The sequence below is a fragment of the Pteropus alecto genome, unplaced genomic scaffold (assembly GCF_000325575.1).
Source record: "Pteropus alecto unplaced genomic scaffold, ASM32557v1 scaffold42, whole genome shotgun sequence".
NCBI lineage: Eukaryota > Metazoa > Chordata > Mammalia > Chiroptera > Pteropodidae > Pteropus > Pteropus alecto.
Genome location: NW_006434825.1, coordinates 13,238,722 through 13,255,082, shown reverse-complemented (window position 1 = coordinate 13,255,082; position 16,361 = coordinate 13,238,722). Strand labels below are relative to the sequence as shown.

Sequence of the window (16,361 nt, the reverse complement as noted above, 5' to 3'; positions counted from 1 at the left end):
GATGCCTCCTCCAGTTATTAGGAGAGGACCAAAGTGGGAGTAAAGGAAAAGGTGTCACAGAAATAGTAGTAGGCTGTGAGATGGGTCTTGTCACGATACACAATGTGTACAACCAGGCCTGGCATCCTCGGTGAACTGCATTGGGAACATGAAGCAGAGGGCAAGGTGAAATCGCACAGGCCAGCACAGTATGTGCATGATGATCACAAGCAACATATGCACTGGAGGCATTGGGAAAAGGGAGATATCAGAAATAAGAGAACAGTGACAGAGACCGAACAAACTGTGTTGAGGTGGACAGCAAGAAAGAATTGTGGGAGACTAAGATCTGGAGTCCCTTGATTTCCATTTTGAACTATATTTCGTGTTCTCTGCAAGGCAGCAAAGAACAGGTATCAGTTTCAGCCCCAAAAGAGGAGGGGAGGGGGGAGGAGGAGGAGGCAAAACCACTGGTATAGTATCAGGTCTTAAGTTTACCGAGTCGAACCTTGGGCCAAGGCCAAATCCTGAAATAACTCTATGAAAGCAACTCTTCTTAGTTGGAACAGGACATGGCACCATACAAACAAGAGGGGCAAACCAAACCCGGGGGGAGGGAAATCAATAGACATTGAAAGCTGACCCAAAAAAGATTCCTACCACGTTTTTCAATATGAGTCCTGTTTCAGGGAGAAAAGGGAATTGTCACTTCCATGCTGAACCCTCCTGAATTCCCAACCAAGCTGAGAAAACCATTTTAGAGTACTCAGAGAGAAAATTTTTTTTTAGTGCTTAATTTTTACTTTTAGGGGACTCTCCTAGTCAAAGTTTTGCTTCTGCAGGTCCAGGATGACGCTGCTAAAATGAGAGAGGCAGGCACAAGGAATGAATGTGCCAAAACACCAACCAGACATGAACTCCAGAATCTTCCCTTTCCCATATCAAACACCTCGGTCAACCTACAGAACCTACTTGGTGCATGGTAAAGAAGAAAAAAGGATTCCTTTAATAGATTCTTTTTGAATTTGAGAAGTTGAGTAAGCAGGGAGACAAAACCATGTGAGACTACTAAAATGTGTCCTTGTCTTTAAATGAAAGGACAAAGAGTCTATGGCCATGCTACCCTGAACAAGCCCAATCCCATCTGATCTTGGAAGTTAAGCAGGGTCAGGCCTGGTTAATACTTGGATGGGAGACCACATAGGAAGACCAGGTGCTGTAGGCATAAAAAATAAAAAAATAAGGGACTGTAAGCTGACGAGGTCCGAGGTCCTTGCAATCTGTGAGGTCAAACAAGGGTTGCCTCGCCTAAAAATTTTTTTGGGCCTGGTTAGTACTTGGATGGGAGACCACCTAGGAAGACCACCTAGGAAAAGAAGGTGCTGTAGGCGTAAAAAATTAAAAAGAAATAAGGAATTGTAAGTTGACAAGGTCCTTGCAATCTGTGAGGTCAACCAAGGGTTGCCTTGCCAAATAAATAAATATAAATAGATAGATAGATAGATAGATAGATAGATAGATAGATAGATAATAAAATATCAAAGGACAAAGATGCCCAGACCTTCCCAGTTTTGCAAGCCACGACCACCAAGAAAATGGCAGGTAAGGTCTTTGGGGACCAGCTCAAAAGGAACAATTTCTGAAATGCAGAGAATGACCAGATCCAGGCAAGTTTTGAACGACCAGGTCTCATCCAGCACCCCAGAACAGGGTGCCAAGCATGTGTGAAAGGAGTGGGAGACCTGGCATAAGAATGTAAGCAGTGCTGTACCTGGTAGACCACCAGGGCATAGGTTGTAGACAGGCATTATGGTTACTTGTGGGGGCAACTTAATGTGACAAACACCGTGATTTCTGCTCATCCATGCTAAAGAAATTGGGGTCCTCATCAGTTTCCTCACTATATGTTGAACAATCAGACCCCAAAGACAGAAGAGAGAACAAACCAGCCCAAGGAGTTGCCACCATGCCTTGTGGTTGATGATTTAGCTCCTGCCTTGGGTGAACAGAGAAAGAGCTGCAAACAAAGGCAAAGCTGATGATGAACTCAGTTAAATAGAATTAAAGATTTTCTGAGCTATCTCACTAGGGTAGTATCTGATTTATAAACAAGTGTGGAGTTAAAGTTCACTTCAAATAGAAACAATGTGGGTTAAACACAGTGATTAAATGTTGTGGACCACTCAGAAAGTTTCCAATCTCCAATCCACCACACCCTGTGCAAGTTCTCCACAGACCCCAAACTTCATGTTCAAGGTGCTCTGAGAAAATGAACTCAGAGTTCCAACCTGGGAATCCCTTCTCTCCCTTCCAAGGAGGCTGTGTAGCCAAGCTCCCCGCATGCTACCAGGTCGATGGTGGAGGCTCCAATGGGATGAAGACTCAGGAAGGTGGGGCTGAGAGGAGCCCTAAAGGAATACAGCATGGGAGACCACTAGAACTACAGTACTCTGAATTCTGAAGTAGAAAATTTAAATGTTATTCTATAGGTAATGACCACAGAAGTTTTTGAGCCAGTAATAAAAAATGACAGTGATAAATGTAGAGCAAACCCCCTCTTCCTTAGCCCTCCACAGTGATTTTTTAAAAAGTGATGAAATGACAATGATATTTGAAAACTGTTCAGGTGGGAACAGGCGGTACAGATGGGAGGAGAGAGAATGCCAGCAGAGAGAACAATTCAGAAGCTGCCCTAATCACTCTGGTAGGAGAGGCAGAAGAAAATCAGGAAGCAGAGAGAAGGAGGTTGATCTAGACCAGAGGGTCAATAAACATTTTCTGGAAAGGGCTGGAGAGGAAATATTTCAGGCTTTGTGGGCTATATGGTCCCTATTGTCACTACTCAGCTCTGCTGCTATAGCGTGAAAGCAGCCACAGTTAACACCTAAACTACAGGCGTGCTCGTGTACCAATAAAACTGTATTTACAAAACCAGATATGGGCCAGTTTGGCCCACTGGCCATAGTTTGCCAACTCCTGATCTAGATAACCTTTAAAGGTCCCTTTATCCTTGAGAATCTGTCAGATAATAAAGATCTAAAGAAAAACGGAAAGAGAAGAATTTGGGTGGTTGCTCTGATTTGTAAAGGTGAGGTCTGGGAGAGGTCACAGCTGACCTTCAGGTTTAAGTCAGGGTAAATGGACTTGGATTGGAGGGGCCAGAAGAGAAACTCAGTGTTGGAAGAAAGATGGTGTATTCAGCTTCAGATACATTGAGTCCTTAGACACAAAGGCTGGACATTGAGTTTGTAAGTTCGAAACACTGAAGTTTGAGGAATTTCACTGTGATGAGTAAAATCTCCAGGATCACTGACAATTTCCCTGCTCACCAAACAAGTCAATGCAGAACATGAGAAGCTGCACTTTCTGCAGTGCTGGGAGGCTCCCCTCCCTCGTGGCAAGTCCCTGCCCTCTCACCTGGTAGAGAAATCTTTGGCTGAAGTGCTGCATGGCACCCTGGAGCTGATTCCGCTGTGACTGCCACTGCTCGTAGTTCCGCACATACTCGGCGGTGGGGCGCTGCCAGGTGGTGGTACGAGTGTTGTGATCCACATAGTAAAACCTGCCTCGGGGGTCTGTGCGTTTTTCCCAGCTGGAAACATTAAGCTCAGCATGAATATAGTGACCAGCCCACTCCTACCCTTAAATTCTAGCAAAATCTCAAGGTGGGTGACAAGGAGACACCAAAGGAGGGCGAAGTGCAATCTCTGGCACAGGAGCTTGCTTGGTTGCTCTGGGGAGGCACAGCCAGGCAAGCCCCAATTACAGAGGCTTCTGGGAATAAAGATGATTATAGCAAGCAGACATTTGTGGTTGCATCCTTAGCAACTAATCCCGCCTTACCATTAGCTCCTGATTTCCATTTAGGGGATCCATGTGGTTCTGGGGTAGCCGATTCTACTCCCAACCTCAGAGTTGAGCTGTTAACTGGACCAGGAGTGGGCATTTGACCTATGCTGGCCAATCCAGGTAGATCTCAGGACTTTTGCTAACGATTCTGGGGAAAATGGTCTCTCTTTCTTGCTGGACTGAGAAAGCATGCAGTCCTGGGAGCCACTGGCTGCCATCTTAGACTCAAATATAATATAAAATTGACCCAGTGGATGGCAGAGGAGAAAAATGAAAAATGAAAAAAAAAAAGAACAAACAAACAAGAAAACAACCCAGCTTCTTGGTGATACTGTTCAGCCACTATATTAGGCTTCACTTAAAACTAGAATTTTCAGTTACATGAGCTGGTAAATTCTCTCTACTATTTAAGCCAATTTGGATCTCACATTATGTTACTTGCAACTGAAATTATCCTGATACAAGGTGCCAGTGAATACATGTTACACATTCATGAGAAGCTTGGTGCAAACAACAGTAAAACTCTCCATGTTATCTTTAGTGAGGAAGCAATCTTTCCAAAGTTAGTCCTAAAACGCCCATGGGCAAAACAGGGCTAGAATGCACAGCGAAGTCCTTAGCTGTGCTTGCTAGATCTAATTTCATTTCTATGCACACAAGGAAGAGATGATCAAAATAAAGTAAGAGAGGGACCTTTGTGGGGAGATGAAAATTTTTTACATTTTGATGGGTTACATGAGTGTATACATTTGTCCAAACTCAGCAAACAGTACATCTGAGATCTGTGTATCTCCCTGTATGTAAATTTTACTTCAGTTTTAAAGGTGAATTTGAATCTAATCAAGCCTCCAAATCTAACTACCAGTTTACAAGAAAGACAAGGGATAAAGGAGCATGTTACACAACACCACAAGGTCACAACCAGCCACATCCAGAATATGAGAAACTCTACAAGACAAATTCCCAGGATCATCAACAAGTAACTGACCCCCCAAAATAAGAAAGGGTGGGAGAATTTATAGGTTAAGAAAGACTTATGAGACATATCAGCTAAAAGCAATGTGTTGATTCTGAGTTTAAAATCAAAGTATAAAAACACTTTTAAGACAATTGGGAAAAATGAAACACAGACTGGGTATGACATGAAATAAGGAAATACTATTCATTTTGTTGGGTGGTATAATGGTATTTTGGTTATTAAAAAAAGAAACCTCACTCATTAGAGACATGCGTGATATATTTATAGGTCAGTGGATATGATGTCTGGGATTTGCTTTAAAATTCATAGTCCCCCCTCCTGAAAGTGGGAGGTCAGATGAAACAAAATGTTATTGTTAGAACCAGGTGAGGGTTACAAGGATTTATTGTACTAGTCTCTGAAATTTGGTGTAAGCTTGGAATTTTCTATTATAAGTATGAAGTGGGGAGAGGAGAAAAGGAGTTTAAAAAAGATAAGAGATACCACTTAAGAAAATAGGATCCCACTGCAAAGAGAACCGAATATGGATTTCTACTGTATGATTCCAAACTGTTGGAGAGTCTTTGTTCCCTGCCTACCTTCTCATTTCATCTTCTCTGAATTCTTACCTTAAATGACTATCATGCTTCAGTCCAGTATCTTCCTCAGTTTTTGGGGTTGGCCTCCTAGTTGACTTCTTTTTTTGCTATCCTTTCAATGATTTTTTTAAACTCAAAGCCTCCCTAAACATGGCTTCTCCTCAAGCAGTTTCCAGTCTCATGGTCAGTTCCCAGATTGTGTCTCGATTCCGCCCGCTAGACTACACTGCCGTCACGACCTGCTGTCACTTTGGATTCAACTAAACACCACAGCTCTCTCCCAAACCTTAGTCTTTCCCAGTCTTCCTCATGTCTGTCTTTTTCTCAAGGGTGAAACCACGCCATCATTCCCAACTCTCTTCCTCTCCTGCTGTCAGTAAACAATTCAGCCTAAAGGGTTCTTATTTTGTATCTCCCTGCCCTTGACTTTCCTTTTCTATGTCCAACTACCCTTGAGATGATATTCCCACTCTGCTCCAGCCTAAAAACTGCCATCAGGGTAACCATACAAGACTAACCTCTTATGTCATGCTCCTGCTCAAAACTTCAAGTGACTCCCCACTGTCTTTGAGTCAAACGCTTTAGTTACTAGTCAAGGCTCACAATAACTTTCCCACCTTTATCATAAATCCTCAACTAGTGATTTTTATTTTTTATCAAAGAAACCATGTAAATATAGTTAAAAATGCAAAAAGTACTACAGGGAATACAATGAACAACAGTGTTTCCTGCCCTACCTCTCCCCATCTATTGCTGATTCCTGCTCCCCAGAAGCAACTATTTTCAACTCTTGGCTGCTTCTTCTACTATTCATAGCTATATTTCTAAGTAACATGCTTATTCCATGACTTCTTGACTTCTGCCATTTAGATATTATAGACTTTGCACTATAAAGATAAGGATTTAGTTTTTGCATCCCACACCCCAACACACACGGCCTTCCTCTGCCTCATTCTCCCAAATAGAAAATTATTAAATCAATATTTGGAGTTTATATTATTTTCCTCTGAAGTTAAGAACTGCCTTGTTTCATTCTGCTTGGCTTTCAAGATCCTATCACTAGTTCACTTCCAGAATCTCACTAATTCACAAATAGGACAGGTGGCCTCTCAGTGTCATTTATCTCTTAGCCACATCTCTCCTGGAACCCTTTGTGAAATGTGGACAGTTGTCCTCCAGGCCTGCTCTCCATTATTGTCCTGAGTCGTCTTCCCTCACCTTCCTCTTAGGAATGTGTTTGGCCCCTGAATTGAGTCCTGTGCCCTGAATCTCATATCTTCTTTCTTAGTTTCCTTTTGTCTGGTGGAATAAATCGTCTCGTAGCTTCTGAGAAAGGATGCACCAAAATTAAGTTTTTGAAATCCTGCATGTCTGAAGATGCCTTTATTTTGAGCATCACACTTAAGTGTTAAAATGACTAAAAGTTGATTTCTAGAAAGAAAATGATTTTCCACCATTATTTTGAAGGTCCTGCTCCATAGATGTTGTTGAGAATAAGGAGGTCAATTTTGATTCCTGATCCCTGATATGTAAACTATTTATTCCCTAGGGAAGTTTCTGAGATGTTCTCTTGGCATTCCAAATTTCCAATAGGATGTGGCTTGGAATGGGTCTTTTTTCATTCTCTGGGCTGGGAATTTGGTGGTCACTTTGAATATGGATACTGTATCTTTCAGTTCTGGCAATTTCCTTTTATTCTTTCTTTGATAATTTCTTATCCTCTATTTCTCTCTTCTTTCTTGCTAAAACTACTATTCAGATATTGGATCTCCTGGACACATATAGTTTTCTAACCCCCAACTTTATCTTTCAATCCTTCTGTTAATTTTTTATTTCTGCTGTCATATATGTTAATTTCTAAAAAGCTCTTCTCATTTTTTTCTTGTTTTCTGCATGGTTTGTTTTATAGTCTGTTCTTGTTTCACAGATGCCATATTTTCTCCCAAATCTTTGGAGATATAAATAATAATTTGGTTTTACTTTTTGAAGTTTTTTTCTGCTCCCTACATTGTTTTTACCAAGTCCCTTTTTCTCTGTCTGCTGGTCTTTGGCTGTTCTTTGACATTTAAAAGTGAGCCACTAAAACACTGATTGGAAGCAATGTGTGCCCACATGGATGCTGGCCAACTAGAGGCTTCATTCAGCTGTTTCTCTAGAAGATCCTCAAATTCATAATCCATAGTTGTCTTCCCTTAGACTGGTCACTTTCCCCAGCAAAATACTTTCCCATCGTTAGCCTGGGAATAGCATCCCTGCTTAATCCTTCTTTTTTCTGAGTTCGTCCCTGCCTTCAGCTATGGCTGTGCCCCCAAGCTGGTTCTGCTCTCCCATGAGCTTCTTATTCTAGTAGCGGCCATAAGGTTGCACTTGTGTGTGTATGTGTGTGTGCACCTGTATACATGTGTGGAGGAGAGATGGGAGTAATTGTTGACAACCTAGGAATCTAACTGTTCTCTGTACAGATTTTAAACTGAACTTCAGGTTTTTAGTCTCATTACACACAAACACACACATCCCCCTGTATCTCCCATTGCTGAGGCTTTCCAGGGCTCCATGGCACAAACTGGCTGGCTTCCTGGTGGATACCCTAAACTGCAGGGCTGGGTTTCAGCTTTCTCAGCTCTATCATTTATCTATGAGCGACTAAACTTTGATTAACATTTCTCATATGCTGCTTCTCTTCCATTCCTTAACTGTTGATGGTTCATACTTTTTTATACCTTTATTGCCATTTTAGTGGGTTTTCAGGAAGGAATGGAAATAAACATGTTCGATTCCCATGTTTAAGTAGAAGTCCTCTGCACTGGTGAATTTCAAACTTATAAGAAGCATAATCTCACCCTTGAGTTCAGATGTCTTATGCAGAATCACAATAGACAAAAAGAACAGTGGTTGGAGCCCCAGTCAGCCCTTTCACGCTCTGCGGTTCCAGCGGGCACCTCAACCAAAACCAGGTGCCTTGCTGGACACACTTTGAGCATCTTTGTTTCACACAAACCTTCCACTCCAGCAAAACGACTCCACACATCAGTCCCTAACTACACCTTTTACATTCACAGAGTTCCTCCAACCTGGTTCGCCTTCCTACAGCCTTCCTTGAAAGACTGAGTTTGATCCACTTCCTTCTGTAAGACATCTCCAACCCCGTGCCCCATGATGATCACTCTCCCTTCTCATCTCTGGTCTGAACATCACCTAAGTGTGATTAAAGAGCAAATTATCACATTCATTTTTAGCTACCAGGTCCACTACTTTTTGCTCCTGGATAAAATAATTGGTCATCATATAAGTATCCCATGGGTCTGAGAAAAGGGGATGGCCATGATAAAGTGAATCCTTTGGCTCAATCTCACTTCTCAGTAATTAGGTCTGCTGGGATAACTTGAAGTTTCGAGATTGCTCTCACCCTAGTAATACTTCCCAGAGGTGGAACTTCTCCCATTAATTAGTAATGAAAGCTTAAGGATTCTGTCCTCTGTGTTCCCTATTACACGGTGGAGTAAGTTCAGAGGATCAAAGGTCTAGGCCTAAAACTCAGGAAGAACTAATAGGCTACGTGGGGTGTGTAGTTGATAAATCATCTGATAATAAATAAATCATCTCTTAATAAATCATCAAAACTATCCTGAAAATAAGAAAGCTGGATCTAGTGTCCCACATCAGTCCTTAAAGAAGAGTAAATCCTCAGCCATCCTCAGAAGATACCATAAATAAATATCTTCATTTAGAGTCCATCCAAATGTTTGCCAGGTCAAGGCCTATGTAACTTATAGACCAGAGGTTATGAGGCAGCAACCAGCACAACCACTTCTTTTAAATACACAAAGTACAAGTATGCAACACATCCTCTTAAATGTCAATGATTAATTTGCAACACAATTGCAGAAATTTGACTATTAGCTGTATATTTGATGACAGTAAGGAAATATTATTAAAAATATAGTGCTTTTATTTTAAATAAGGGAACTTTTAAAGAAATATATGCTAAAATGTGAATATAATGATATGATGTCTGAGATGTGCTTCAAAATAATTTAGGACGGGGTGAAAGGATTATAGATCAGCAGTTGGCAACTTTTTTTCTATAAAAGGCCACAAAGTAAATATTTTAGGCTTTGCGGGCTATACAGTCTCCGTCACAATTACTCAACTCTGCCACTGAGCACAGAAGCAGCCACAGATAATAAGTGAACAAATGAGTGTAGCTGTGTTCCAATAAAACTTTATTTGCAAAAACAAACGGCAGGCCGGATTTTTTCCATAAGCCTACAGTTTGCCAACCTCTGGTACAGATGATGCAAGATTGGCCATGAGTTGATAATTGTTGAAGCTAAGTGCTGAGTATGTGGGGATTCTCTCTACTTTGTGCATGTTTGAAAATTTCCATAATAATATGAAAGTTCCCATATTTTCCTTAATAAAATGTTTAATTTTTTTCTAAGAAGTCAATGTTTAACTTTGGTAACTTCACTGGACTTAAAGTAGAAAAGAGTGAAACTAATGATGACAGATTATGAGTTTCTCTTCCAGAAAGGTAAGGAAAAAAGGAAAACATGAGTATTCTACTGGAAAAATAAAACTGGAAAAATAAAAGCAGCCCGTCCATGGAAATTTGTAGAAGGCAAGGTGGTATTTACCTGGCACATACCTGACAGCTGAACCAAACAGAGCACAAGAGTCCTCCCCACTTCTGACATCCTCTCCCTCCTCAAGCTGAGAAGGGGGAAGTGTTCATATTTTATGCAGGAGCCCTTCATGGTTGCTTTACTGGGAGGTGAGTCTTCACTGAGAGCAGAATACATTCCCTTTTGAAATCTCTCAGGACCAGGAGATGCATGTGGAAAGAACTTTCTGTCCCTGGCAGACAGGGAACCAAACCCCTTCTCCTTGAACTTGGACAGTCTCCCCTCACTTGGAAGCCTCACTCATCCTTTGGTTTTGGAGAACTTAAGCTGTGTTCTCGCAAAGCCCAGCTGAATGAGAAGCACACTGTCTTCAGGGGCTGGTTGGGCACAGGGTGCTGTGAAATGCATCAATACCCTTTCCATCTTAGCCTCCCCATGCCCAATTTTTCCCCAGAGATGTTTAAAAATTCTAGCATGCCCTAAGAAATGAGAGCAGAATTAAGGTAAGTGAAGAAGCAACCAAATTACCCAGGAAAAACTGTCCCTGTACTTTGCTACCTCTGCAGAAAGAGACTGAAAACCTAGTCCTATTAGGGTATCTCAGGGTGAAATGATTAAGGGTATTGAGACAGCAATGACCCAGTAGTCCTCCCCGTCCTTCAGGATCCAACAGCCATAGTAGATCTGAATGCAACTTAAAAAAGCCCATGGCCATCAGTTATGGCCAATATAATACACGTGGGGAGAAGGGAAAATATGAAGAAGGGTGAAAGAATGTAGAAGGGGAAGGCAATGGGGTGGGGGAAGAGAAAGGAGAAGAAAATGGGAGGAAATAAAGAGTTGGTTATGGTGGAGAAACCATTTGGTGACTCTTGGTGCCAGTTCTAGAGTCTCAGGACTTGTCAGTCCATGGCTTACCCTGGAGGAAGAGGCCGTTCCCAGGTGGTGGTCTTGGTATTGTGGTCAACATAGTAGACACGCCCATTGGGCAACTCTCGCTGCTCCCATCTGAAAAATAAAGTTAAGGGAAGCATGAGGTACACTGTTGAAAGGCATAAGACCTTGTTCGAAAGGAAGTCCTTCACTACCGATGTGGCTAATTTGAGAGGAAGCATCAAATATGACATGCAAGATCAACCTAGTTGTCAAACCAGCTCCATACTGTCACTGAAAGTGGCCCACAGGAAAACTTCTTAAGAAAAGAAAACTGTAACAGTTCCCCTGTATGGACTCGCTGTACTAGGATATGCCATCGATTACTCTATATGAATCTACATTCCATAGATTTCCCTAAATTAGTGTCTCTTGGCCATTCTGGGATCAAAGATCTCTTTAGGAATATGATGAAAGTTGAGGACTCTTTCCTTCCAAAATGCACTTACCAAAAACAAAAATTTGTATGTAATTTCTGGGGCTCATAGACCTCTCCTAAAGTTCATCTACGGAAAACTCCATAGCCATTTTAGCACACCTCTTAAAGTCACAACTTATATGACTACCCCTGTTCTCCTAGCATCACATGTGTTCACGATCACATTTCTTTTTAAAATACAGGATTCATTTACAGAAGATCTTTAAAAGAGATCTGGGTCACTCAAAGAAACATAGCATACTGTTATTAATTGACTGTGCTACCCATGTTATTTATTGACTGCTCCATCCAAAAGTCTTGTGTCAGTTAATACGAGATTAGGGTACTGAGGGTGGCTCGTCTGTGCTAATGGAGGAATGACAAGGTAGCAGATGATCCAAAAAGATAATCCACAAACAAAGTCATTACAAAATACAGCCAAGGACCACCCGTTCCCACACTCCAATTACTCCCACACCCAACAGTCTGGCAAGAACTCCACTAACCCAAGAACACAGTAACTGATACATAAAGAATATAGAAATTTACATTTATATAATGATTACTATTGTATAAAAAATGTTAATGGTCCCATTAGCCTTTATGTTTTACACTGATTTTATTTACTTCTACTTTAGGGTACGTCTAAGGGGAGGTGACCTTTTCCAGGAAGCTGATACAGTCAGTTCTGCTGAAACACTTGTTTTGAAAATGCAGATCTATTCCATGTGATTGATATATGAGGGAACACTGTGAACATAATGCAATTTGTTTCTTTATGCATGATTTTACCTTTGAGAAACACTAAATGAACACAGAAGATTTGCCCCAGCTGATAGTCACTTAGGAAAACACAAAAGCCACACGCATCTACCAGCTACCTCAGTTTACCACATTATATGCCATGCCCATCCACATCTGGTGTTATAACTCCTGTCTGATTTCAGATAACTCTCCTTGCACAACTTCGTAACAAGACTCACAAACCCTTCTGACAGTTGCTTTCATAAGCAAACTTCAGGTCTTCTCATGTAAATGTGCCATATTTATTGTAGTGTTATGTATTTCAAACATTTAATATATAAAACTATGCTACAAGCATTATTAGTTTCCTATTTTGTGTGTGTCACTGACAAGTTTTTGAGTGTCATGCCCCTAACACATTTTTCCCATACTCCTTGTGGTTTTTTTATTGTGTGATTTTTACATAGCACGGTAATTTTTATGAACACATATGTTATAGCAGAGTTAACTATACACTGAAATAAACATCCTGACTTCTATTATAAAGCCTGATGTGTCTACTCTGATAGACATTAACTTCATTCAATACCATTTTTAATATATCAGTGGACTGCACCAATCAGCCCCTATAAGGCTAGTTCAGATACAAGATATACATAAGGTTTTTAAGGCAAGGAAGAGAAGAGGGGTGCCATCACACAATGAGCCACGGGCTCATGTTGTACCGCATGCAGTCCTTGTCTCCATCCTTTACGGCAGGAAGAGCCATCGCCATTGAGAAACAGGCTTGGAGAAGCTACATAACTCTTACATGACATTCAAACTCAGCTCTGACTCCCTAGCCCTTGAGTTTTACCACCATGTCATGCTGAGAGGAAGAAAGGAGGAAAAGCAAGGTCAATTGGAATTTACAGGGAACCTACTGCCCGGCAGACAAAGTACCAGGTGCCTTCCCAATTCCCATCTCAAAGTGAACAGCTTTCCCTAGCACTGGAGTCCAGGCAGGGGGCCCTGTAGAATCAAGACGACTATGGAAAAATTATAATGGGTCCACCATGTTCATTTCTAGGCTCTGTTTTAATCACAATCCTCTGTCCAGATATGATCTACCAGAAGAGGTTGCACACCGTGCGTCACTGGCAGCATTAACCCTGGAAGCAGTGAGGTCCAGGAGTTCCACACTCCCATTCCTCAGAAGGGATCAACTAACTACTGGGTTGAGGAGACCCAAACTTGCACTCAAGAACATTTTCTCTCCTGGGCATTCTTGCTCATGGTTCTGGATGAAGTGGATACTGGTGATTTGACCTAGGTGCCCTGGTTCCTCTCACTGTAAAAGGAAAATCCTCAAATTTCATTCAGTATTTTATTAAAAGGGCAGAATCTTCTGGCAGAAGTGACCTGAGAAGTTAAAGATCTTCTCCCTATGGATGTCCCTCTAAATTAAGAACAAAAGAGTAACAAATATTGCCAGCTCAAGAGGCTGGTGTCCCATTTGTGGGCATCTGTGGGGCACCTTTCAGCGGCACAGGCAGGCTAATATACTGTAGCTTCACATCAGCTCTCCAAACTCTTCCTGTCTGCCCAGTAAGAGAGCAAATATGACATCCTTTTTATTCATTTGAATTTGGAAATGAGGAAAGTCTTGAGAAACATACTTGGCTTTAGGGTGAGTACTGAAATACAGAAACTCCCTGAGGCAATGGCAGCAAATGCTTTCATAAGGTTTGTTCATAAGACTTAAGCAGCTGAGAACTCCTCAACCTTCCCTAAGAAGTTAGTTCTATCTCTCCATTCCTTGGCAATTTCGTGGCAGAAAAGCACCAACGAAATTAGCTTGCTCATTTTTCACTCACTATTTGGAAAACTGTCCATGTATGTGGATGGCACTGCCCCTTTAGTAAAGACAAGATATTTATTGTAGCAACTGGAGATAAAAGACACTAAAAGACCTATTCCAAAAATTCTCTTGTTACAATTTTCATCTGATAAGTAGGCTCCTACTTTTGACTTCTTTTATATTTCATTCTGGGCAAGGAGAACACTTTGGTTTTTTAATACTTTGGCTAATATTTTAATTTAAAGATGGGATAACACTTGAAATCTCATGAAGTAAATGCTGTTAATTGACACGGAGGTCTTCCCATACACTGCCAAAAAGAAAATCAGGGTGAAGTCCTCTTTGCTTATATTCCAGAGTTACAGCAGCTCTTTCCCAGTCTAGACAAGATCTTTCCATTCCATCTTTGATCCCAGTTGATCCTAGAAATGAAAGTCTCTCTTTCAGGAACTGTCATTGTCTGGTAAATCTCAATGTCCTCCTATGAACCCTCTTAACTGGCTTAGCTAGAAAAGTAAGACTTTTCTTCCATTACCTTTTTTTTTTTTTTGCTATCTACATTTTTCCTTTCAAAATTGGAGCCCTGCTTGGATTAAATGTCCATGTGGGTCCTCCCTGATCCATGACCTGTCCTAGCTGCTTTGCTTAGAGAACTCTCAACTCCTCCCTTACCTGCACGGCACCTCAGGATTCATACAAATCTCTTCCCTTCATTTATGTGGCACAGTCGGTCAATTCTATTGTTAATCAAACAAGCCTCTTGATTCCCATTTCTCCTCAGTAACTGCTGACCCACATAGATTAAGCCTTCTGACTGTCTTGGTTTGGTCTCCCCGCACCAAGAAAGTGATACTGGCAGTAACCTTTCATCAGCACATCCCTGTCAGGGGTTAGGTTTCTGTGCATTATAAGCATCTTCTTCACACTGAGATTAAAAGGCTTTTCAATCAAACTACCCACGGGTCTCAATACTATATCCTGGTCACGTGGGTCATATCCTCTCCCACTGAATAGCTTTCTTTGATGCACTCAGAAACAGTGTTCAAAGCATCAAGCTTGATTCAGATCCCTCCCCAACACATTGCTCCTTGGCCTTCAAATCAGTAACATTCAGTTGAACCAGAGACTACACAAGGTCTTTGTATCTGAAAGTATTTAAAAGCAGTGTCCATATTCAATTAATCTTAGGTACTTTTTTTAAATCTGAAATTACCTTTGCTCAATGGATTTTACCTGTTCTTTATTCAGTGTATATCGTCCATGCCCATGCCGCAAACCTCTCACTATCAATCCATTATGAGGAAGACATCTAAACATTTATTTCCTATGTTATCCTGAAAGGAAATTGTCTGGCCACCTGAACCACATTTTCTTGTGGAAGGTTTCCTAAAAGGTCTTCAAAAAATTAATTCTCAATGACCTGCCATTATACTGTGTATTCAGCCATCCTGATCAATGTATTTCTTGGTCAGATCCCCCTGTTTGAACAGAATGAGTTTCACCAAGAGTAGGATTAAGGTGGAAAGAGAATTAAAGCTGGATAAGGGGTGCAGGTTAGTATCAGAGATGTTCTCTTAAAATGGCCTTTATAAATTAAATATCAACATGCTCAAAAATTCTACCTTGGTACAAGCATTATTAACTTGTATTATTTATTAATTTGCTAACTCTTATTAACACATTGAGCATTAGTAAATCTGACCCTCATTCAAAATACGCTTTCTTCTCCATTAAAAAACAAAGTCACACCAGAACCTTACACACCCCAAAGAAAAGATGCCTTGATAGTTACTTAGACAAAAACTAAACTTCAGAAAAATACACTAAAAATATTTAAGTATTCTTAAAGCTATCTATGAAAAAATTCAATTTCCTGCAGGCAAAAACTAAATGGAATTAATATTTTCTTACTATATATCCTTATAATAAATGATTGTGAATGAGTCCTATTCCCCAAGCTCTGGCCATTTCCTGGGAGAGCCATAAAATTTATTTCCTCTGTAGAAACATTTTCAGACTGTTTTATAAGTAAGAAATCTGTGTGCAATGAAATACATCTCCTGCTCACTGTTTTCGCTGCCTCAGTAGGTCCTTTGTAAACTGCATAGGAAATGTGTTAAACTCGGTCCTTCCCCCAAGAACCTTTCTTGAAATACTGAACTTTCCTTTAAATCTCAGCACAGTAACCCCGTTTGTAAAACAGTCAACAACCAACACTTTATGCCCTTTACACACAGGATGGCACAGTGGTAGCTACAGAGGCTTCTGAACTAAGTCTGTTTTCTTCTCATTCTTCTTCAACCATCCCACTTTCTTCGCCCAACGCTCTTCTATAGAAGTTGGCAACATTAAAACATATGGAGGTAAGATGATTCCTGGAGATGGTGTCTATAAAAAAATTTTTTTTTAACATTTT

At 40.8% G+C, this 16,361-nt stretch overlaps 1 protein-coding gene and 1 non-coding gene across 4 annotated transcripts in view; one reads left to right on the top strand and one right to left on the bottom strand.

Annotated features, from left to right (window-relative positions):
- The window catches only part of WWP2 (WW domain containing E3 ubiquitin protein ligase 2), a 123,016-nt gene that overhangs the window by 18,171 nt on the left and 88,484 nt on the right, over window positions 1–16,361 (bottom strand). For all 3 annotated transcript variants that reach the window (XM_006909817.3, XM_025045297.1, XM_015587777.2), the window contains 2 exons: window positions 10,929–11,018; window positions 3,397–3,571 (listed from right to left, as the gene is read on the bottom strand). In XM_006909817.3, coding sequence (XP_006909879.1) covers window positions 3,397–3,571; window positions 10,929–11,018 — 265 coding nt within the window. The remainder of the gene's footprint in view (window positions 1–3,396; window positions 3,572–10,928; window positions 11,019–16,361) is intronic.
- On the top strand, window positions 1,086–1,204 carry LOC112478299. The gene has a single exon (XR_003045762.1). It is a non-coding gene; the product is annotated as a 5S ribosomal RNA (ribosomal RNA).